A 20067-nucleotide genomic window follows, 5' to 3' on the forward strand; every position below is an offset into this window, starting at 1 on the left:
CTTTTCCCTAGGAGGGGTTTCTTCTCTGGTCTGACCAATGGGATTGAAGAATGTGATTTGTTTCACCAATCAGATTGGTCTGTGTGAAATAGTTTAAAAGGGAGACACATCCCAAAAAATAAAGGAGCCGTTTTCAGCCTTCTGAATCTCAGTCCGTGTCGTCGTGGTGTAAAAAAGCACCAAGGCAACTCTTTAAAGGTGTTTATTTCCTAGATTGAAGTCTCAGCAATCCTGGGTTTTGGTGACAGAGCCAAGCCCAAAGCTGTCAGCAGCAGCTGACATTGCGGGATGTCCCTCCTCTCCCCTCCCTGCCCTCCAGCCTCACTTTGCCCTCTCTGGTCACTTGGGGTGGCCACTGGTCCTTCCCACGCTCGGTCCATCCCTCCCCTGGCAGCTCCTGGAGCTCTCCCGGGATTTCCCGGGCTTGGGAATTCTTTCCTGTGCTCCCTGAGCTCCTCCCAGGCTGCACAAAGTCGCTTCTCCTCGAGGAGAAGCTGAGGGAGTCTGGAATTCTGTCTGTCCGAACAACCTGGAGCCTCTTAAGGGGCAGAACCTGGGCTGGAAATGTCTCCAGCAAATTTTTTCTTCCATTTTTTTTGATCCATTTTTTTCCCCTAAAATCTTCACATTTTTCCAAAGCTGGTGCTTTGGAAGAGGGAATGTTTTCGGTGGAGAGTTGGGACACGGCAAAGAAGGAGTTTTGGAGCAGACAGAAACCGAGGTGTTCAGTGTGTCCCCCTCAGATTCTGCCAAAAACTGCAGATCTGAGATCCTGGTGCCTCTTGTTAATTTAAAAAATTTTTTTAGTTTTTTTTTCTCTTTTTTTTTTTGTTCTTGTTTTTGTTTTTGTTTTGTGTGTGTGAATGAGAAGGCAATACCCAGCAAAGCCAAAAAACAATACTAAAAAAAACAATAAAACATAAACCGAAGGCAGCGGTGTGATGCAAGATCTTTTAATGAGAGCAAGAGGAAGTTACAGCTGGTAGCAGCACAGGAGCAGCCAGAGGTTCACACCGTCGTACACTGAGGAGTAGCTACACCTCGCAGAGGAGGTTTGGGGAGTAAAGCTGGTGTTGGAGAGGAGAGGAGCCGTCAGCACAGCCAGGCCGGGCTCCTGCTCCTCCTGCCCCGCAGTCACACCTCAGAACACACAAAAACCTCATCCCCAAAGACCCAGAAAGAACAGCAAAAATAAAATTTAAACAAACAAACAAACAAAAAAAAGGCGAATTAATCAGAGTAACAACGAAGACACCCCAAAACCTCTGGAGCCGCCATCAGCGGAGCTGAGCCGCAGCCAAAATCCACCGGGAGCCTCCAGCCAGGATTTTGGGGTGTTTTTCCCTGCCCTGGGCTGGGCTCAGCACTGGTAGCAGGGGGAGCAGCTGCCGTAGGAGTATCTCTGGAAGTAGCGGGAGGAGAAGGGCGAGCAGTAGCGGGGGCTGAAGGAGGGGCAGCACTCGCGGTAGCCACAGAAGCGCCCGGAGTAGCCCAGGGAGCCGCAGGGGCTGCCGCAGTCGTAGCCGCGGGAGCTGAACACGGTCCCGTAGGAGCACGGGGAGTAGCAGGAATCCTCACACTGCCGCTGGTAGCAGAAAGTCATCGTGGGGCTGTGGGGAGGCGACGCTGCCGGGAGGGACTGGGGAGAGAAAATAAAATAAAACTTTAAAAAAAGCCACTCAGGTGTTGGTAGGGGACAGTGAATAAACCCCGAGTAAACCCTGAGCAAACCCCGAGTAAACCCTGGGTAAACGCAGAGTAAACCCCAAATAAACCCCCGACTAAACCTCGAGTAAACCCAGAGAAAACCCCATGGAAGCAAACCGCTTCCCAACAACCTCATCCATCACTCCATCCCCAATTTAAATCCGGTTCCTGCCCCTCATCCTCCATCCTGAGCTTGCCTGAGCTGAAAAATGGGGTTGTGAACCTGGACCCTGAGTCAAAGCAGGGCCAGGAAATCCTCAGAGGTGTGTCGGGACAGAGACTTGAAGGGGAAAAGGGGATCCGTGCAGGGCTGGGGCTGTTTCAAAGGCTCAAATATTAAAAAATAAAAATTCAGGGATTGAAGATTGTTTTTGCACAGGGATAACTCCTAAGGCACCACCTCAGCTCCCTTTGGCTGCAGCATTTGTGGATTAGCAGGGGAAAAAAAGAAAAAGAAAAAAAGAAAGAAAAAGTAAAAGAGAGAGAGAGGGAAAAAAAGGGAAAAAAAGAGGAATAAATAGGGGGGAAAAAAAGAAAAAAAAAAAGAGGAAAAAAAATATTAGCAGGAGGGGAAAAAAGGCAGGAAGGTAAAAGAGGAATCAGAAAATTCAAAATCAAAGCTCATCCACCCCTGCCATGGCCTCTCTCATCCAGCTCAGAGTGCTCTGAGCTGGCCTCAGACACTTCCAGGGATGGGAGATCGGTGGAATTTCCCCTGCCAGGACCTCCCCACCCTCACTGGAGCTGCTCTCTCAGTTTGAATGGCGGGATCAGGTCTGGCTCAGAGATCAAGCAGGAATTCAGTGCTTTTTTGGGAAAAAATCCCGTGTGGGGATGAAAAAGAGGGAGAGGAGAGAAGGATGAACCCGACTGAGCCCAACTCTCCATTCCAGGCCACCCTCATTCCCTGACGTCCCACCTAAACCTCCCCTAGACAGCGAATTAATAACAAACCCCCAAATGGTCCACAATATCCCCAAATAAATTATTTTTTGTAGCACCATCTAGGTAAACCCGAATTTCTACATTTAGCAGCGCCTCAAAACCCCGTTTTTTAACAAATCCCCTGAATCGCACGGCCACAAAATCGCCCCTAAAACAAAATTTTAAACAAACAAAAAATTTTAAACCAAACAAAAAATTTTAAACCAAACAAAATTTTAAATGAAAAAAATTTAAATGAAAACAAAATTTTAAACAAAAAAATTTTTAAACAAAACAAAATTTTAAACAAAAAATTTTAGCCAAAACCCATCAGCAAAGCCTCTCCCTTAAGCCCGACTTACCACGCTGAGCTAAGCTGAGGCCGAAGGCGTGAGTGCAGAGCCGAGGATTTCTCCTCCTTTTTATACATTTATCAGCCCCTGGCCCCGTGGTGCTTCAAACTCCTTTTTCATCTCTGAGCTCATCCCGCTGGCGTCACGTCCCCGCAGCTGATGGGGTTGTTTTCCCGGCTTCGGGATCGTTACTCAGCTCCCGCCTGCCAAAAAGGTGAGTATCTCCCCTTTCATGTCCCAGACTTCCTGGGTCAAATTAACATCTGGGGAATTAGGGGTGGCGAAATCCCAGTTGCAGCAGGAAAAGGAAGGATATTGGGAGCAGAATTAATGGATGCTCGCAATCCCAATTTTGGGATGAATGGGCGAATGTCAATATGAGAAACCCGCAGTGACTCTGGGTTCATCTGAGGGAGGAGGAATCTCAATTATTTTCTCGAAATTAAAATCCCAAGAGGTGATTTATTGTTTATTTCGAAATGACATTTTTAGGCCAGAATATTTATATTATTTTTATATATATATATATATATATATATTTTAAAAAATATTATTAAGTAATTCAATGAAACTTGTACAAACTCCCGAGTTGTAGAAAGAAATGGGAATCCTTCTTCATGCAGGACTGGAAATACATTTGAATAAAACCAGACATCAGTGACTTAAATGAACCTCAGAGCAGGCAGAAATCCCCAACAAATCTGAATTATTTCAAGCAGAAATAACGATATGTGAAATCTCCAGGTTTATTTTATGACATTTGACAATCTCCTGGCATCTTTTATGAAATCCACTCGCAATATCCTGCAGAGACGGCCCGAGCGAGGCAAATTTTGGTGGCTCCAAAAAGTCCTGCTGGGTGTTTTGTTTCCACTCAGATCAGAAAACGATTTGTTCAGGGGTTTCTTCTGACAAGGAGAAAAATAATAATGAAAAAATCCAACAAAAATCTCTGGGGATTTATCCCTGTAACAACTGCAGTTTTCCCGAAGAAACACCCCCCCCTCCCCCAAATTCTTTAATATAAATTATTTTTCTTGTTGCTGAGGTGTTTAATTTGTCCTAATGAAGGTGAATAATGCCGAGGCCCAGATGAGGTGACCTTCACCTCCCAACCCTGTTTTTGCTGTTTACTCCCATCCCAAGGGAGGATAATGACAGGCAGCACCTCGGCAGTTCTGGGCCTTTCTCTGCACATTTGGAATATCAAAGCCTTCATTAAGACTTTATTAAATATTTTCGGGCACAAAGAGATTTATTATTTCAATATTAATGCTGGGTTGCTACACCCCGCTGTTATGTAATGTCCAAAAACGTGCATTGGGGTGTTCCTGTTTCCTGCCTTTAGTGAAGTTGTGAATTATAACTTCGGAATTGGGTCTCCAGGAGATTTTATTATTATTATTATTATTATTGCGCTCTAAAAATACATCTGGACGTGCCATTTCTGGTATTCGGCCAATTTTCTGGCTGAATCAATAATATCCCCTTGGTGTCCCAAATCAAAGAGCTACTCTTTCCCCCCTTTTGGAAGTCACGGGAAATGTTGGGATGCTCCACGTGGCTTTAAGAGTTACGAAATTCACAAAAAAGCAGAGGCTCGTGTGTCCCTTCCGTGATTGCTCCAGGGGGGGAAAAAAATAACAACAACAACAACAACAACACTACAATAAAAAAACAAACAAACAAAACCAAAAAAACCCCAAAACCCCAACAAAAACCCAAAAAAACCCACAAAAAACCAACGAAACCAAAAAACCCAAAAAAACCGAAAAAAAATTTAAAATAAAATAAAAAATAACGACAAAGCACATTCAGGGCCAGGCCGCCCTTCCCGAAGCTGCCGCGTTGGGAATTCCTCAAGGACTTTGCTGATCCCCCAAAAACGCAAATTCAGCGCGATGATGGCAGAGGTTTTTAATTGCCCTGAGTGGTTTTGGGGATCAAAGGGAGCCGCCCTTGTCACGGCGCTGGACACATCACCAGGAACCATCGGGATATTGATGAGGGCAGGAAAAGGGGCTGGAAATTGGGGCTGAGCCGGACACGTGTGCGGGGCGGGACCGGGAGCTCCATAAAAACCCCAAATCTCCAAGGAGAGACCATTGCCTTCTCCTGCCTCCTGCTCCTTACACACCAGGGTGAGTGGGGACAGATTTGGGGAGATCCCGGTGAATGATGAGGGGATGGATTTCAGGCTGTTCCTCCTCTCTTTTTTTTTCTTTTTCCCCTCTTTTTTTTCCTCTTTTATTTTTTTTCTCTTTCCTCCCTGTTGTCTCCTCTTTTTTTTCTCTCTTTTTCTCTTTTCTTCTCTTTTTACTCTTTTATTCTCTTTCTATTTATTCCTCTTTTTTTTTATTCTCTTTTCTTTTTTACTATTTTCTTTTATTCTCTTTACTTTTTTCCTCTTTTCCCCCCTCCTTTTTCCCCCCTTTTCTTTGTTTCCTTTTTCTTTTTCCCCCTGCTAATCCACAAATGCTGCAGCCAAAGGGAGCTGAGGTGGTGCTTTAGGAGTTACCCCTGTGCAAAAACAATCTTCAATCCCTGAATTTTTATTTTTTAATATTTGAGCCTTTGAAACAGCCCCAGCCCTGCACGGATCCCCTTTTCCCCTTCAAGTCTCTGTCCCGACACACCTCTGAGGATTTCCTGGCCCTGCTTTGACTCAGGGTCCAGGTTCACAACCCCATTTTTCAGCTCAGGCAAGCTCAGGATGGAGGATGAGGGGCAGGAACCGGATTTAAATGGGGGATGGAGTGATGGATGAGGTTGTTGGGAAGTGGTTTGCTTCCGTGGGATTTACTCTGGGTTTAGTCGGGGTTTATTTGGGGTTTACTCAGGGTTTACTCGCTGTCCCCTACCAACACCTGAGGGGCCTTTTTTAAAGTTTTATTTTATTTTCTCTCCCCAGTCCCTCCCGGCAGCGTCGCCTCCCTACAGCCCCACGATGACTTTCTGCTACCAGCGGCAGTGTGAGGATTCCTGCTACTCCCCGTGCTCCTACGGGACCGTGTTCAGCTCCCGCGGCTACGACTGCGGCAGCCCCTGCGGCTCCCTGGGCTACTCTGGGCGCTTCTGTGGCTACCGCGAGTGCTGCCCCTCCTTCAGCCCCCGCTACTGCTCGCCCTTCTCCTCCCGCTACTTCCAGAGATACTCCTACGGCAGCTGCTCCCCCTGCTACCAGTGCTGAGCCCAGCCCAGGGCAGGGAAAAACACCCCAAAATCCTGGCTGGAGGCTCCCGGTGGATTTTGGCTGCGGCTCCGCTGATGGCGGCTCCGGAGGTTTTGGGATGTCTTCGTTGTTACTCTGATTAATTTGCTTTTTTGTTTGTTTGTTTAAATTTTATTTTTGCTGTTCTTTCTGGGTCTTTGGGGATGAGGTTTTTGTGTGTTCTGAGGCGTGACTGCGGGGCAGGAGGAGCAGGAGCCCGGCCTGGCTGTGCTGGCGGCTCCTCTCCTCTCCAACACCAGCTTTACTCCCCAAACCTCCTCTGCGAGGTGTAGCTACTCCTCAGTGTACGACGGTGTGAACCTCTGGCTACTCCTGTGCTGCTACCAGCTGTAACTTCCTCTTGCTCTCATTAAAAGATCTTGCATCACACCGCTGCCTTCGGTTTGTGTTTTAATGCTCTTTTTAGTATTGTTTTTTGGCTTTGCTGGGTATTTCCTTCGCATTCGGCTAATTAATTAATTAATTAGATAATTAATTCTGCTGCTAATTAATGTGATTTCCGGGGGATAACACCAGAAGTCGGGAGAAAACCCCTCATTCTCCCACACTTTTGTGCTAGCAGTATCTGGGATTTCCCCATCTTTCCAGATGGAGAGACCTCATCTGTTCCACAGTGGGAAAATTTCACTTTTTGGAGCAGAAAACGTCGCTTTCCCATCACTCCAGGCCCCACTGGAATGAAAAAGGAGGAGTAAAGTTCTCAGGCTGTTCCACCAGGGATGAGGAGTGACTCAAATTACTCATGGCCGAGGTGTCTCAGAGTCTGGGCACAAATGAGCTTTGAAATCTCAATTAAACCCTCGAACCCTAATTTTGAGTGTAATTGCTGCCCTTTGAACACGCAGAATCCCAAAATCCTAGAATTTTGGGTGGGAAGGGATCTCTGGAGACCTCCCAGGGCACAATCCCAGCACAGGGATAGAGCTGGATTGGCCTCAGTGCAAAACACGAGGGAAAAAATTCACCAAAAACCTTTCCCGATTAAACTGGGGGTTGTATTCCCAGCAAATTTCAGGATAGAGCTTTCCTGAATTCTTTCTATGAATTTTTGATGAATTTATCCACTCAGGAGCACAGCTCAAGTCACTGCTCAAGCTGTATCCTGGTCTCCTAAATTTAGCTACAACTGCTCATAATTTCAACCTTTTCTCTAATCAATAAAATCTGGGGAGCTGTAGACAAATTCCCAAATAAAAACTGGAAACCTTGAAGTGTCTCAAGTGAGAATAAAATAAATTCTGCTGTCTCGGCCCTGTAGACTGATTTAACTACTTTAACAGCAGCCCAGTTAAAGCAAGACTTAAAATTAATGGAATTTTAACATGTAATTTTTTTCACTCCAAGAAGTCTAAAGATAAAACTGGAAATAAACCCAGATTTGGAGGATGAGGAGACAAAGCAGTTCGTTGGAATTTTCGTTGGAATTGGAATTTCTGCCTCTTGAAGCTGCTCGTGCAGAGCCACATTTGAATGAAAAGTCTGAAAGGTCTAAAATGAATTCTGACTAAAGCACCTTTGAAGTGACTCTTTTTCAATAAAGAAGCAGCTGAGAAGAGAATGAAGCTTTAAATAGACTAATAACAGCCTATAAATATATAAAAAACAGCGTCTGAGAGGCGCTTTGAACTGCTGAAATTATCGACTGCAGGAAAAAATGAAGACATTGTAACCTTTTGTTGAAGGAGCACAAAGGAATAAATGAATTAATTGATACTTTTCCTTCGAGCCTTGGAACAGGGATAATGACTTATTTCCATCCTTTGTGTGCTGCAATACAAAAGTGTCTGAGCTGATGAACATCTCACATTCATTCCTGGGCCACCAGAGGGTAAACGTTGGGCCTGGAGCTTCATCTGGGGAAGAATTTCTTCCCTGGAATGGTGATCAGGACTGGAAGAGAAGGTTTGGAATCCCCAACCTTGGAATTATCTAAGGAAAAGCTGGACATGGAACTCAGAGCGCTGGGCTGGGTGACACGGTGACAAAAACTGGATGAGGACCTTGGAGGTCTTTCCAACTTGAATTATCCTGGGATTCGGTGAACAGAATCAGTGAATGGAATGTTCTGCCCAGCCAAACACAGAGGAGAAAACCCACAAAAACCAAAATGCAAAGGGATCGTTCATGCAATGAAGAAGCTAGAACTGTCCCATCTCTGGAAGTGTCCAAGGCCAATTTGGAAAGGGCTTGGAGCAGCCTGTGGAAGTGGAAGGTGTCCCTGTCCATGGCAGGGGGTGGAACAGGATGAGATTTAAGGTCCCAACCCAAACCATCTGGTGGTTCCGCGATCGGACATTTCCCACGATTGCCCAGTTAAAGATTTGTTCACACACAGGATAAAGAAATCCATGACGAGAGAAATGTTTCATGCAATGCAGATTCTTTATTGCGGATGGAAAAGGGCCACAGGGCAGCGTCAGCGAGAGACAAACCAGCGCAGCACCAACACACTGGAAACACAGAGATCCTAAAGGCAGCAGCAAGGCCCATCCCGGGGCTCCAGCCCAGACATTCCCCCTGCCCAGGCCGGGCTGGGGGGCTCGGGGCTGCCCAGGGCAGGGCAGAGCCTCAGCCGAGGCTCAGCACAGCCGGCTGGGGTGGCACACAGGGGACAGCTCTAGAGGCAGCGCTGGCAGCAGCCCCAAAGCCACCAGGGCTCTGCAGGGTCACCCTGGCAGGTGATAGCCACCTGCAGCTCCCGGGGCTGCCGGGCCAACCCTGAGCAGGGGCTGCAGCTTCACCCCGGCTCAGGGGCCACAAGGCAGCCGGGGCTGGGGCTGCACAGACAGCCCTGAGCTCCAGGGGAGGATTTGGGAGTTAGCAGGGTCCACAGAAACCCCCGAGGGACCTGGAACCGCGGCCGCAGCTTCCCCCAGAGCCCCCGTAGCCCCCACAGCTACCATAGCCCCCATAGCCTCCAAAGCCCCCATAGCCCCCATAACCCCCGGAGCCTCCACGGCCTCCAAAGGAGCCTCCGGAGCCGCTGGAGACGTAGGGAGCTCCTGCCGAGCCCACGACGCTCTGCTGGGGGAAGGAGCTGAGGATGGGCCCGGGGAAGGTGACCACCGAGGCCGGCGGCTGGATGACCACCGTGGAGTCGGGGCACTGCCGCACGCAGGGCTCGTTGCAGGTGTCAGCCAGAGGGGCCGGGGTGGCCACCCCGCAGCTGGGGACACACAGGCTGGAGCAGGACATCCTTGGACAGGCAGGAAGAGCTGCAAGACAAGCCACAGCCACGGCTCAGGCCAAGGGCTCAGCCCAAATCCCTCCTGCCCCTCTCCCACATGGACCCCGTGTCCCAGGACCTGCTCTGGATCATCTCAGCCATTCCCAGCATGTTCCTGGCACAGCTGAAATGGTTCCTGCAATCTCTCCCTGCCCTCACTGTGCCCAGCTATTGCCTGCCCATGGCAATGGAGAAAACCTCCCATATCCCAAATCACCCGGCTCCCAGAGGACTGGAGTCCAGGGCTACAACCCCAACACCCAAACCCTGCCCCGGGAGAGCTGGGGGAGCACGGGGACAAAGATTCCCGGGGAAATGCACAGCCAGAGCCTCCCGGGGAAAGGAGCAGCTGAGGAAGGCAGCAGGGAGGGAAGGCTGGGACTTACCACAACGATCAATGAGCAGAGTCGAGTGGAGGGAGCTGGATGCTGCCCTGTGGAGCCCTGGGACCTTTTATACACCCCACAGTGCCTGGGGCTCCGGCCAGGGGTGGGGGAAAAGCCCCTCCTAATTAGCAATTCGAGCTGACGAGTTCCATGACACAGCTAATGATGGGGGACAGCCCTTGGTCATCCCCTCACTGGAGATATTGGTGTGGATCCGTGCCCGGCACCCACGGGAGGCAATGGGAGGGACAGTCCTGGCCCATCATTACATGACAGACACGGCGCTGCTGCAGCTCAGCCCAGAGCCCCAATAAACCCGGATCTGCCCCTAATCCCTCACTTTGCTCACTGAGAATCCCAAACAGCCTTTGGGACCCAGCTGTGCCCAGCTGGGGCTGTCCTGGGGCCATGGCCAGGGCCAGCCTGGCTCTGGGGGCTGGGCCAACACCCCCCAGGCCGGACTTTGGGGCCAGCTGGGCAATCCCGGCCCTCCAGGAGGGCTCAGCCACAACCCAGCTCATACACATGGGGCTGCAGGAGCCACAGGGACCCGGCCCCACCACTACCCTGCTGCTCCTGCCGTGCTGTCCCCTCTGTCACAGCTGTCCTGGCCTCTGGCCCACCACTCTCCCACCACTGGGGCTCGCCCACCACTGGCATCTGTCCCCTCTGCTCTTGGCGTGGCCATCAACGCAAAATTGGACATGGAAATCCCAAAATCCATCAGAACCTTAGAGAGGGGCAAATTCACCTACATGTCAGGGAACTCCAAAACCTTGGCACAAACATCTTTTGCTGGCACTGGGAGTTGGTGGGATTTGGGAGAAAAGCCAAGAGTGACTTCTCCTTGGGCCCAGAGCTGCCTCTGTTTACCAGCCCGTAAAAGGCAGGTAATGACAGGGGTATGGCTGGGGCAGCGTCTCCAAGAGCTGCTGCAAGATGCCTGGAATTGTTCTGGGTCAGCAAAGTCGGGGATTAGGGCCAGATCAGCCTTTATTGGGGCTGTGAGTGCAGCTCCAGCACCGTGTCTGTCACGTAATGATGGCCCACGGCTCTCCCTGCGAGCGCCTCTCTCTTGTCCACTCATCTCCACACCAACAGCCACAATGGGGGGATGACAGAATTCTCCAGCGTCCCTTCGCTTCATGAAGCTTTGCCAGCGTGCTGAATTCCTGATGACTGGGGGGTCCATCCCCGTCCCCTGGACGATGCCCCAGGCTCTCGGGGCTGTATAAAAGAGCCGAGCTCCCTGCACAGCTCCATCCACACTCCTGCCCTTGACTCCTCTCATCACTCAGGTAAGCGCAGCTCTCCGAGGCCTCTTGGGGAAGCTCTCTCTGCCTCTCTCTCTCCATACAACTCCTTCCTCACACCTTTGCCTCTTCTTCTCTTCCCACCATGTTTTCCAGAAGCCTTTCGGTGTCTCAAAGATGTCCTGCTGTGTCCCTTCCTGCGGCGGCGTGGCCACCCCGGCCCCTCTGGCTGACACCTGCAACCAGCCCTGTGTGCGGCAGTGCCCTGACTCCACGGTGGTCATCCAGCCGCCAGCCTCGGTGGTCACCTTCCCCGGGCCCATCCTCAGCTCCTTCCCCCAGCAGAGCTCCGTGGGCTCTGCAGGAGCTCCCTATGTCTCCAGTGGCTTTGGCGGCTCTGCTGGACGCCGCGGGGGCTCCGGGGGTTATGGGGGCTCCGGGGGCTATGGAGGTTTCGGAGGTTTCGGAGGTTTCGGCGGCAGCTGCGGCGGCGGCTCCTCCAGAGGCTGTGGGCCCTGCTAAGGCCCGGCCGGAGCGCGGCCACAGCCCCAGCAGAGCTCTGGGCACGGCCCCGGCACATCCCCACACGCCGTGGCCTGAAGGAAGAACATCCCTGCCCGCTCTGCCACCTTCCTGCCCTGCACCGAGCCCCAAGGGAGCTGCTGCCCACTCCCGGCACGGCCCCGGCTCGGCTCCTGCAGCCTCGGCTGGGCCCAGGGCCGGGACACGCGGGGAGCCCTCGGCCAGGGCCCCCCTTTCCTGCCCGGCGCCTCCTTCTGCCCCTGCACACCAATAAAAGCTGCCTCGCATTGCAACGTTCACCCGGCTCTCGTTTGCTCTTTGCTCCGCACCCGCTACTCTGAGCCCGGGCGAGTTTTCACTGGAGGGTTCCGTGCTGCCCTGCTGGCACAAGGCACAGGAGAAGTGTCGGCAGCTGCCAGGATGTGTCTTGCCTGTTCTGGGCCACTCCAGGCCCGCAGCGGAGCTCCGTGAGCCGGGCCCTGCTCCTCTGCTCGGCCCAGGCCTCTCCCCATCTCCCTGCCCAGCTCCTGCCGGCTCCAGGCTCCTGCTCTGCTGCCCACCGGGCTCCCTTCCCACCGTGGACATTCCACATAGGGTGACCAGAACTCTGGGTTCCATTTCCAGCCCCCTTCCCACCATGGGCATTCTGCAGAAGCCGGACAGAGCCCCAGGTTCCATTTCCAGCTCCCTTCCCACGATGGACATTCCCCGCCAGCTGCCCAGAGCCCCAGGGCTCAGGAGATTGATTGGGGCAGCACTGGAGCCCCCCGAGACTCCAGCCCAACTCCCAGCTCTGGGGTCCCTGAGGCCGCAGGGCAGAGCGAGAACAGCCACAGCACTGCTCCCGCTCCTCTGCTCCATCCCCGCTGACATTCCTGCCCCTGACACCGCCTCCTGCTCCCGCTTTTCCGGCAGGTTCCACGGCTCCTTGGAGTGCTGCTGGCCCCACCTGGGCCCCGCTGCTGCTGCAGAAATCCTTCCTGGGATCCCCAGTGTCACCCATCCCTTGCCTGGGACACGGATCTGCCCAGGAGCAGCAGGAGGAATTCCCAAGCCCAGAACCTGCTGGCCCTCTGCTGGCCCTGCTCAAACTGAATTACAGCCCCAAAACTAAAATATTATTCAATATATTCTGAATATTGGACATTTTGGAACCACTGCTATGATATTAATAGAATATGAAATAATATTATCTAAAACTGATCTATATCAAGGTAAAAACAAACATGAAATCCCAAACCCGGGGAGATTTTCCTGTCAGTTTGATCTGGGGAAGAAATTTTCATTCATATCAGTAGACAAAGGAAGGGACCTCGGGCAGTGGGAACCCCAAGTTCCTGCTCCAAGAACTTGGTGCTCCATGGCCCTGAACCCTGTGGTCACTTCATGGCCCGGAGTGGACACTGGGCAGTATCTGCTCAGGTCTGTCCCTTCCCAGCTGCCACTGCCCCAGGCTGGACAGCCCATCCAGCCTGGGACAGGCCGTGGTCATCCCTGCATTTCCCTGAACCTTTCCATGGCACCAACCCCAGCCCAGGAGCTGATGTCAGCTTTGCTGCTTTGGCTGAGCGTTTGGAGGAGGTTCTGCAAGACCCTCGTGGCACTTTCCCCATCCCCAGCCTGAACTTTGGGAATGTCCTGCATTTCCTGCAGCTGGGAGAAGACGGGCAGCTGCTCAGGATGTGCTCCTCAAAGGCCACACGGTGTGACAGCCTCAGATGAGACACACAGAGCCAAGTGTCCCCAAGCTCCGAGGGCACTGCCAGGGCCATTCCAGCAGACCAACAGACAGCCAGGACATCGGGGGCAGTGGGAAGAAGGAAAACCAGGAGTCAACATTGTAATGCAAGACAGCTTTTATTGCAGGGGGAGGGCAGGAGGGGCTGGGCAGAGGAGCAGGGTCACGGCCAAGGGCTTCCCGTGTGCCGGCCCTGGGCAGAGCCGGGTCACCAGGAGCAGCAGCCAAGGCCAAGTCTCTGGGCTCAGGGCACGAGGAGCCCCGTGGGGCTGCTCAGGCGGGGCAGGGACAGGGCAGAGGTGCTTCCCAAGCTGGCACGAGGCTCCCGAGGTGTGGAGCCCGGCGGTGCCGAAGGCGTTTCCTTGCACGGAGCGTCGGGTCGGGGTGTGCCGGGGATTCTCCTGGAGCTCTTCTTGGGCTGAGGCCGCGCTTGGCCTGGGGCTTAGCAGGGCCCGCAGTTGCCGTTGAGGTACCGGTGGCCGCTGCTCCAGCCCCCGTAGCCACAGCCCCCAAGGCCCCCATAGCCCCCGTAGCCCCCATAGCCCCCATAACCTCCACAGCCCCAACCCCCGTAGCCACCACGGCTTCCATAGCCCCAACCCCCGTAGCTCCCATAGCCTCCATAACCTCCATAACCTCCATAGCCGCCATAACCTCCATAGCCCCAACCCCCGTAGCCTCCACGGCTTCCAAAGGAGCCTCCGGAGCCGGCTCCGACGTAGGGAGCTCCTGCTGAGCCCACGGCGCTCTGCTGGGGGAAGGAGCTGAGGATGGGCCCGGGGAAGGTGACCACTGAGGCCGGTGGCTGGATGACCACCGTGGAGTCGGGGCACTGCCGCACGCAGGGCTCGTTGCAGGTGTCAGCCAGAGGGGCCGGGGTGGCCACCCCGCAGCTGGGGACACACAGGCTGGAGCAGGACATCCTTGGACAGGCAGATAGTTCTGGAAAACACGCCCAGGAAGAAGCAAAGCTGTGAGGAAGGAATTGCATGGAAGGAGAAAGAGAGATATTCCCCAAGAGGGTTCGGAGAGCTGCTCTTACCCGGTTGATGAGAGGAGTGAAGTGGAGGAGTGGTGGATGGAGATCTGCTAGGAGCTTGGCTCTTTTATACACCCCAGAGTGCCTGAGGCTGCAGGAAAGGGGGTGGTGGCAAAAAAAAAAAGCTCAGTAATTAGGAATTCACGCTGACAAGCATCGTAAGAGAGATAATGTTGCAAGATAATTCCATGGCATCCCCTCACTGGGGACACAGGTGTGAAAACGTGTCCTGGATGTGAGGGAAGTGATGGGAGGAACAGCCGGTGGCCAATCATTACGTGACAGACACTCACAGCCCCAATAAAGGCTGATCTGGCCCTAATCCCTGAGTTTGCTTACCCAGAACAATTCCAGGCATCTTGCAGCAGCTCTTTGAAACGCTGCCCCAGCCATCACCCCTGTCATTACCTGCCTTTTACGGGCTGGTAAACAGAGGCAGCACAAGCAGAAGCCACTCTCGGCATGTCTCCCAAATCCCACCAACTCCCAGTGCCAGCAAAAGACTCTCGACAATGTCCATCTCATTCCATGGCATTTCTAAGTCAGCATTTCTTATCTCAAAGTTTGCCTACGAATGCACATTATGTGAGCCTTTTTTGAAAATGATCTACAGATCCATTTCCCACACATGCCAAGGTTTTGGGGTATCCTGACATGTCTGTGAATTTCCCCCCTCTAAGGTTCTGATGGAGTTTGGGATTTCCATGTCCCGTTTTGCCTTGATGGCCACGCCAAGAGCAGAGGGGACAGATCCCAGTGGTGGGCGAGCCCCAAACCTGTCGGAAAGGGGGAGAGTGGTGGGCCAGAGGCTGGGACAGCTGTGACAGAGGGGACAGCAGGGCAGGAGCAGCAGGGCAGTGTCAGGGCCAAGTCCCTGTGGCTCCTGCAGCCCCGTGGGTCATGACTGAGCCCTCCTGGAGGGCCCTGGGCGCAGCCGGATCCCAAAGGATGTTTGGGATTCTCAGCGAGCAAAGTGAGGGATTAGGGGCAGATTGGGGTTTATTGGGGCTGTGGGATAAGGTGCAGCAGCGCCGTGTCTGTCATGTAATGATGGGCCAGGGCCGTCCCTCCCATCAGTCCAGGGCACGTTTCCACACCAATATCTCCCTGATGTTTTAGGTGTATAATTGTATTGCAACATTATCTCTTTGATGAAGCTTGTCAGCTTGAATTCCTAATTATGTGTTTTTTTGCCACCGCTCCCTTTCCTGATGCCCCAGGCCCTTTCGGAGATGTATAAAAGGTCCAAGAGTTTCACAGAGCTCTATCCACCTTCCACCGCTCAACTCGCCTTATCAACTCGGTAAGTCGAAGCCTTCGCTCTTCTTTCCTTCTTCATCCTTGGCTTTCTCAAGGAACCTTTGTCTGGGGTTTTCTCGAGGAACCTTAGGCTGTGTGCTCCTCTTGCTCTCCTTGTGCAGAGTTAGGATGGTCGGGGTTATACCCATGGGCTGAGAGGTTTTGGAAGCTTGAGGACGTTCCGTCCACTTTGGATGTCAAAGTTTTCTGAATTTCTTTGGGCAAGCAAGACTCGGGGACGGTGAAGGCAGCAAGGGATCTGAGCAGGCATTTCAGTGGAATGGGGCTATGTTCAGAATGCCTGAGATGATCCAGAGCAGGTCCTGGGACACATGGGGTCCATGTGGGAAAGAGGCAGGAGAGATTTGGATTGAGCCCTTGGCCTGAGCCGTGGCTGTGCCTTGTCTTGCAGCTCTCCCTGCCTGTCCAAGGATGTCCTGCTCCAGCCTGTGTGTCCCCAGCTGCGGGGTGGCCACCCCGGCCCCTCTGGCTGACACCTGCAACGAGCCCTGCGTGCGGCAGTGCCCCGACTCCACGGTGGTCATCCAGCCGCCGGCCTCAGTGGTCACCTTCCCCGGGCCCATCCTCAGCTCCTTCCCCCAGCAGAGCGCCGTGGGCTCAGCAGGAGCTCCCTATGTCGGAGCCGGATCCGGAGGCTCCTTTGGAAGCCGTGGAGGCTACGGGGGTTGGGGCTATGGAGGTTATGGCGGCTATGGAGGTTGGGGTTATGGAAGCCGTGGTGGCTACGGGGGTTGGGGCTATGGAAGCCGTGGTGGCTACGGGGGTTGGGGTTGTGGAGGTTATGGGGGCTATGGGAGCTACGGGGGCTACGGGGGCCTTGGGGGCTGTGGCTACGGGGGCTGGAGCAGCGGCCACCGGTACCTCAACGGCAACTGCGGGCCCTGCTAAGCCGCAGGCCGAGCGCGGCCTCAGCCCAAGGAGAGCTCCAGGAGAATCCCCGGAACACCCCGACCCGACGCTCCGTGCAAGGAAACGCCTTCGACACCACCGGGCTCCACACCTCGGGAGCCTCGTGCCAGCTTGGGAAGCACCTCTGCCCTGTCCCTGCCCCGCCTGAGCAGCCCCACGGGGCTCCTCGTGCCCTGAGCCCAGAGACTTGGCCTTGGCTGCTGCTCCTGGTGACCCGGCTCTGCCCAGGGCCGGCACACGGGAAGCCCTTGGCCGTGACCCTGCTCCTCTGCCCAGCCCCTCCTGCCCTCCCCCTGCAATAAAAGCTGTCTTGCATTACAATGTTGACTCCTGGTTTTCCTTCTTCCCACTGCCCCCGATGTCCTGGGTGTCTGTTGGTCTGTTGGAATGGCCCTGGCAGTGCCCTCAAAGCCTGGGGACACTTGGCTCTGTGTGTCTCATCTGTGGCTGTCACACCCTGTGGCCTGTGGGGAGCACATCCCGGGCAGCTGCCCGTCTTCTCCCAGCTGCAGGAAACGCAGGACATTCCCAAAGTTCAGACTGGCGATGGGGAAAGTGCCACGAGGGTCTTGCAGAACCTCCTCCAAACGCTCAGCCAAAGCAGCAAAGCTGACATCAGCTCCTGGGCTGGGGTTGGTGCCATGGAAAGGTTCAGGGAAGTGCAGGGATGGCCACAGCCTGTCCCAGGCTGGATGGGCTGTCCAGCCTGGGGCAGTGGCAGCTGGGAAGGGAGGGGACAGACCTGAGCAGATACTGCCCAGTGTCCACTCCGGGCCATGGAGTGACCACAGGGTTCAGGGCCATGGAGCTCCAAGCTCTTGGAGCAGGAGCTTGGAGTTCCCACTGCCCTGAGGTCCCTTCCTTTGTCTATTGATATGTCTGGAAATTTCTTCCCCGGATCAAACTGACAGGAAAATCTCCCCGGGTTTGGGATTTCATGTCTGTATTTTAAGTTGATATAGATCACTTTTAGATAATATTATTTCATATTCTATTAATATCAACACAGTGGTTCCAAAGTGTCCAATATTCAGAATATATTAAATAATATTTTAGTTTTGGGGCTGAAATTCATTTTGAGCAGGGCCAGCAGAGGGCCAGCAGGTTCTGGGCTGTGGGAATTCCTCCTGCTGCTCCTGGGCAGATCCGTGTCCCAGGCTCTGGGGTGGGTGACACTGGGGACACCAGGAAGGATTTCTGCAGCAGCAGCGGGGCCCAGGCAGGGCCAGCAGCACTCCGAGGAGCCGTGGAACCCGCTGGAAAAGCGGGAGCAGGAGGCGGTGTCAGGGGCAGGAATGTCAGCGGGGATGGATCAGAGGAGCGGGAGCAGTGCTGGGGCTGTTCTCACTCTGCCCTGCGGCCTCAGGGACCCCAGAGCTGGGAGTTGGGCTGGGGACACTCAGGGGGCTTCAGTGGTGCCCCAGTCAATCCGCTGAGGCCTGGGGCTGTGGGCAGCCGCCGGGCAATGTCCATGGTGGGAAGGGAGCTGGAAATGGAACTAGGGTTCTGGCCACCCTCTGGGGAATGTCCACGGTGGGAAGGGAGTAGGAAATGGGGCCTAGGGTTCTGGGCAGACTCTGGGGAATGCCCATGGCAGGAAGGGAGCTGGAAATGGAACCTGGGGCTCTGTCCGGCTTCTCGGGAATGCCCATGGCGGGAAGGGACCCCGGTGGGGAGCAGAGCAGGAGCCTGGAGCAGGCAGGAGCTCGGCAGGGAGATGGGGAGAGGCCTGGGCTGAGCAGAGGAGCAGGGCCCGGCTCACGGAGCTCCGCTGCGGGCCCGGGGTGGCCCAGAACAGGCAAGACAAATCCTGGCAGCTGCCGACACTTCTCCTGTGCCTTGTGCCAGCAGTTCAGCACGGAACCCTCCAGGGAAAACTCACCCGGGCTCAGGGTAGCGGGTGCGGAGCAAAGAGCAAACGAGAGCCAGGTGAACGTTGCAATGCGAGGCAGCTTTTATTGGTGTGCAGGGGCAGAAGGAGGCGCCGGGCAGGAAAGGGGGGCCCTGGCCGAGGGCTCCCCGCGTGTCCCGGCCCTGGGCCCAGCCGTGGCTGCAGGAGCTGAGCCGGGGCCGTGCCGGGAGTGGGCAGCAGCTCCCTTGGGGCTCTGTGCAGGGCAGGAAGGCGGCAGAGCGGGCAGGGATGTCCTTCCTTCAGGCCACGGCGTGTGGGGATGTGCCGGGGCTGTGCCTGGAGCTCTGCTGGGGCTGTGGCCGCGCTCCGGCCGGGCCTTAGCAGGGCCCACAGCCTCTGGAGGAGCCGCCGCCGCAGCTGCCGCCGAAACCTCCAAAACCTCCGAAACCTCCATAGCCCCCGGAGCCCCCATAACCCCCGGAGCCCCCGCGGCGTCCAGCGGAGCCGCCGAAGCCACTGGAGACGTAGGGAGCTCCTGCCGAGCCCACGGAGCTCTGCTGGGGGAAGGAGCTGAGGATGGGCCCGGGGAAGGTGACCACCGAGGCCGGCGGCTGGATGACCACCGTGGAGTCGGGGCACTGCCGCACGCAGGGCTCATTGCAGGTGTCAGCCAGAGGGGCCGGGGTGGCCACGCCGCCGCAGGAAGGGACACAGCAGGACATCTTTGAGACACCGAAAGGCTTCTGGAAAACACGGCGGGGAAAGAAGAAGAGGCATAGGTGTGAGGAAGGAGTTGTGTGGAGAGAGAGAGGCAGAGAGAGATTCCCCAAGAGGCCTCGGAGAGCTGCACTTACCTGAGTGATGAGAGGAGTGAAGGGCAGGAGTGTGGATGGAGCTGTGCAGGGAGCTCGGCTCTTTTATACAGCCCCGAGAGCCTGGGGCATCGTCCAGGGGACGGGGATGGACCCCCCAGTCATCAGGAATTCAGCACGCTGCCAAAGCTTCATGAAGCGAAGGGACGCTGGAGAATTCTGTCATCCCCCCATTGTGGCTGTTGGTGTGGAGATGAGTGGACAGGAGAGAGGCGCTCGCAGGGAGAGCCGTGGGCCATCATTACGTGACAGACACGGTGCTGGAGCTGCACTCACAGCCCCAATAAAGGCTGATCTGGCCCTAATCCCCGACTTTGCTGACCCAGAACAATTCCAGGCATCTTGCAGCAGCTCTTGGAGACGCTGCCCCAGCCATACCCCTGTCATTACCTGCCTTTTACGGGCTGGTAAACAGAGGCAGCTCTGGGCCCAAGGAGAAGCCACTCTTGGCATTTCTCCCAAATCCCACCAACTCCCAGTGCTAGCAAAAGATGTTTGTGCCAAGGTTTTGGGGCATCCTGACATGTCTGTGAATTTGTCCCCCTCAAAGGTTCTGGTGGACTTTGGGATTTCCATGTTCCATTTTGCCTTGATGGCCACGCCAAGAGCAGCGGGGACAGATCTCAGTGGTGGGCGAGCCCCAGTGGTGGGAGAGCGGTGGGCCAGAGGCCAGGACAGCTGTGACAGAGGGGACAGCATGGCAGGAGCAGCAGGGTAGTGGTGGTGCCGGGTCC

At 54.5% G+C, this 20067-nt stretch overlaps 7 protein-coding genes across 11 annotated transcripts; 3 read left to right on the top strand and 4 right to left on the bottom strand.

Moving 5' to 3' along the window:
- Positions 1-1360: 1360 nt before the first annotated feature.
- LOC136373176 (scale keratin-like) lies at positions 1361-1603 on the bottom strand. Its single transcript, XM_066338103.1, has one exon. The coding sequence runs from the start codon at positions 1601-1603 to the stop codon at positions 1361-1363; it is 243 nt and encodes an 80-aa protein (XP_066194200.1).
- A 4328-nt stretch (positions 1604-5931) lies between these two features.
- Positions 5932-6174, top strand: LOC136373177 (scale keratin-like). The gene has a single exon (XM_066338104.1). It carries the CDS (start codon positions 5932-5934, stop codon positions 6172-6174), a length of 243 nt encoding a protein of 80 aa, XP_066194201.1.
- Positions 6175-9033: 2859 nt separating this feature from the next.
- On the bottom strand, positions 9034-9411 carry LOC136373221 (claw keratin-like). The gene has a single exon (XM_066338142.1). The coding sequence runs from the start codon at positions 9409-9411 to the stop codon at positions 9034-9036; it is 378 nt and encodes a 125-aa protein (XP_066194239.1).
- Positions 9412-11258: 1847 nt separating this feature from the next.
- LOC136373180 (claw keratin-like) lies at positions 11259-11603 on the top strand. Its single transcript, XM_066338105.1, has one exon. It carries the CDS (start codon positions 11259-11261, stop codon positions 11601-11603), a length of 345 nt encoding a protein of 114 aa, XP_066194202.1.
- Positions 11604-13783: 2180 nt separating this feature from the next.
- On the bottom strand, positions 13784-14263 carry LOC136373224 (claw keratin-like). Of its 3 annotated transcripts, none has more exons than XM_066338148.1 (2): positions 13960-14263; positions 13784-13893 (listed from the first exon to the last, which is right to left on the bottom strand). In XM_066338148.1, the coding sequence occupies exons 1-2, from the start codon at positions 14261-14263 to the stop codon at positions 13784-13786; spliced, it is 414 nt and encodes a 137-aa protein (XP_066194245.1). The 3 variants fall into 3 exon arrangements, with proteins under 3 accessions (XP_066194245.1, XP_066194244.1, XP_066194243.1); XM_066338147.1 differs by having other exon boundaries at positions 13942-14263; XM_066338146.1 differs by having other exon boundaries at positions 13784-14263.
- A 1848-nt stretch (positions 14264-16111) lies between these two features.
- Positions 16112-16588, top strand: LOC136373222 (claw keratin-like). Of its 3 annotated transcripts, none has more exons than XM_066338144.1 (2): positions 16112-16430; positions 16479-16588. In XM_066338144.1, exons 1-2 carry the CDS (start codon positions 16112-16114, stop codon positions 16586-16588), a joined length of 429 nt encoding a protein of 142 aa, XP_066194241.1. The 3 variants fall into 3 exon arrangements, with proteins under 3 accessions (XP_066194241.1, XP_066194242.1, XP_066194240.1); XM_066338145.1 differs by having other exon boundaries at positions 16112-16418; XM_066338143.1 differs by having other exon boundaries at positions 16112-16588.
- A 2250-nt stretch (positions 16589-18838) lies between these two features.
- On the bottom strand, positions 18839-19183 carry LOC136373229 (claw keratin-like). Its single transcript, XM_066338153.1, has one exon. The coding sequence runs from the start codon at positions 19181-19183 to the stop codon at positions 18839-18841; it is 345 nt and encodes a 114-aa protein (XP_066194250.1).
- Positions 19184-20067: the final 884 nt, after the last annotated feature.

The sequence above is a fragment of the Sylvia atricapilla genome, chromosome 33 (genome assembly GCF_009819655.1).
Source record: "Sylvia atricapilla isolate bSylAtr1 chromosome 33, bSylAtr1.pri, whole genome shotgun sequence".
Classification (NCBI taxonomy): domain Eukaryota; kingdom Metazoa; phylum Chordata; class Aves; order Passeriformes; family Sylviidae; genus Sylvia; species Sylvia atricapilla.

Bases quoted from the DNA above. Each gene is read 5' to 3' on its own strand.
- LOC136373176 (XM_066338103.1), bottom strand. From the start codon at position 1,603: ATGACTTTCTGCTACCAGCGGCAGTGTGAGGATTCCTGCTACTCCCCG.
- LOC136373177 (XM_066338104.1), top strand. From the start codon at position 5,932: ATGACTTTCTGCTACCAGCGGCAGTGTGAGGATTCCTGCTACTCCCCG.
- LOC136373221 (XM_066338142.1), bottom strand. From the start codon at position 9,411: ATGTCCTGCTCCAGCCTGTGTGTCCCCAGCTGCGGGGTGGCCACCCCG.
- LOC136373180 (XM_066338105.1), top strand. From the start codon at position 11,259: ATGTCCTGCTGTGTCCCTTCCTGCGGCGGCGTGGCCACCCCGGCCCCT.
- LOC136373224 (XM_066338146.1), bottom strand. From the start codon at position 14,263: ATGTCCTGCTCCAGCCTGTGTGTCCCCAGCTGCGGGGTGGCCACCCCG.
- LOC136373222 (XM_066338143.1), top strand. From the start codon at position 16,112: ATGTCCTGCTCCAGCCTGTGTGTCCCCAGCTGCGGGGTGGCCACCCCG.
- LOC136373229 (XM_066338153.1), bottom strand. From the start codon at position 19,183: ATGTCCTGCTGTGTCCCTTCCTGCGGCGGCGTGGCCACCCCGGCCCCT.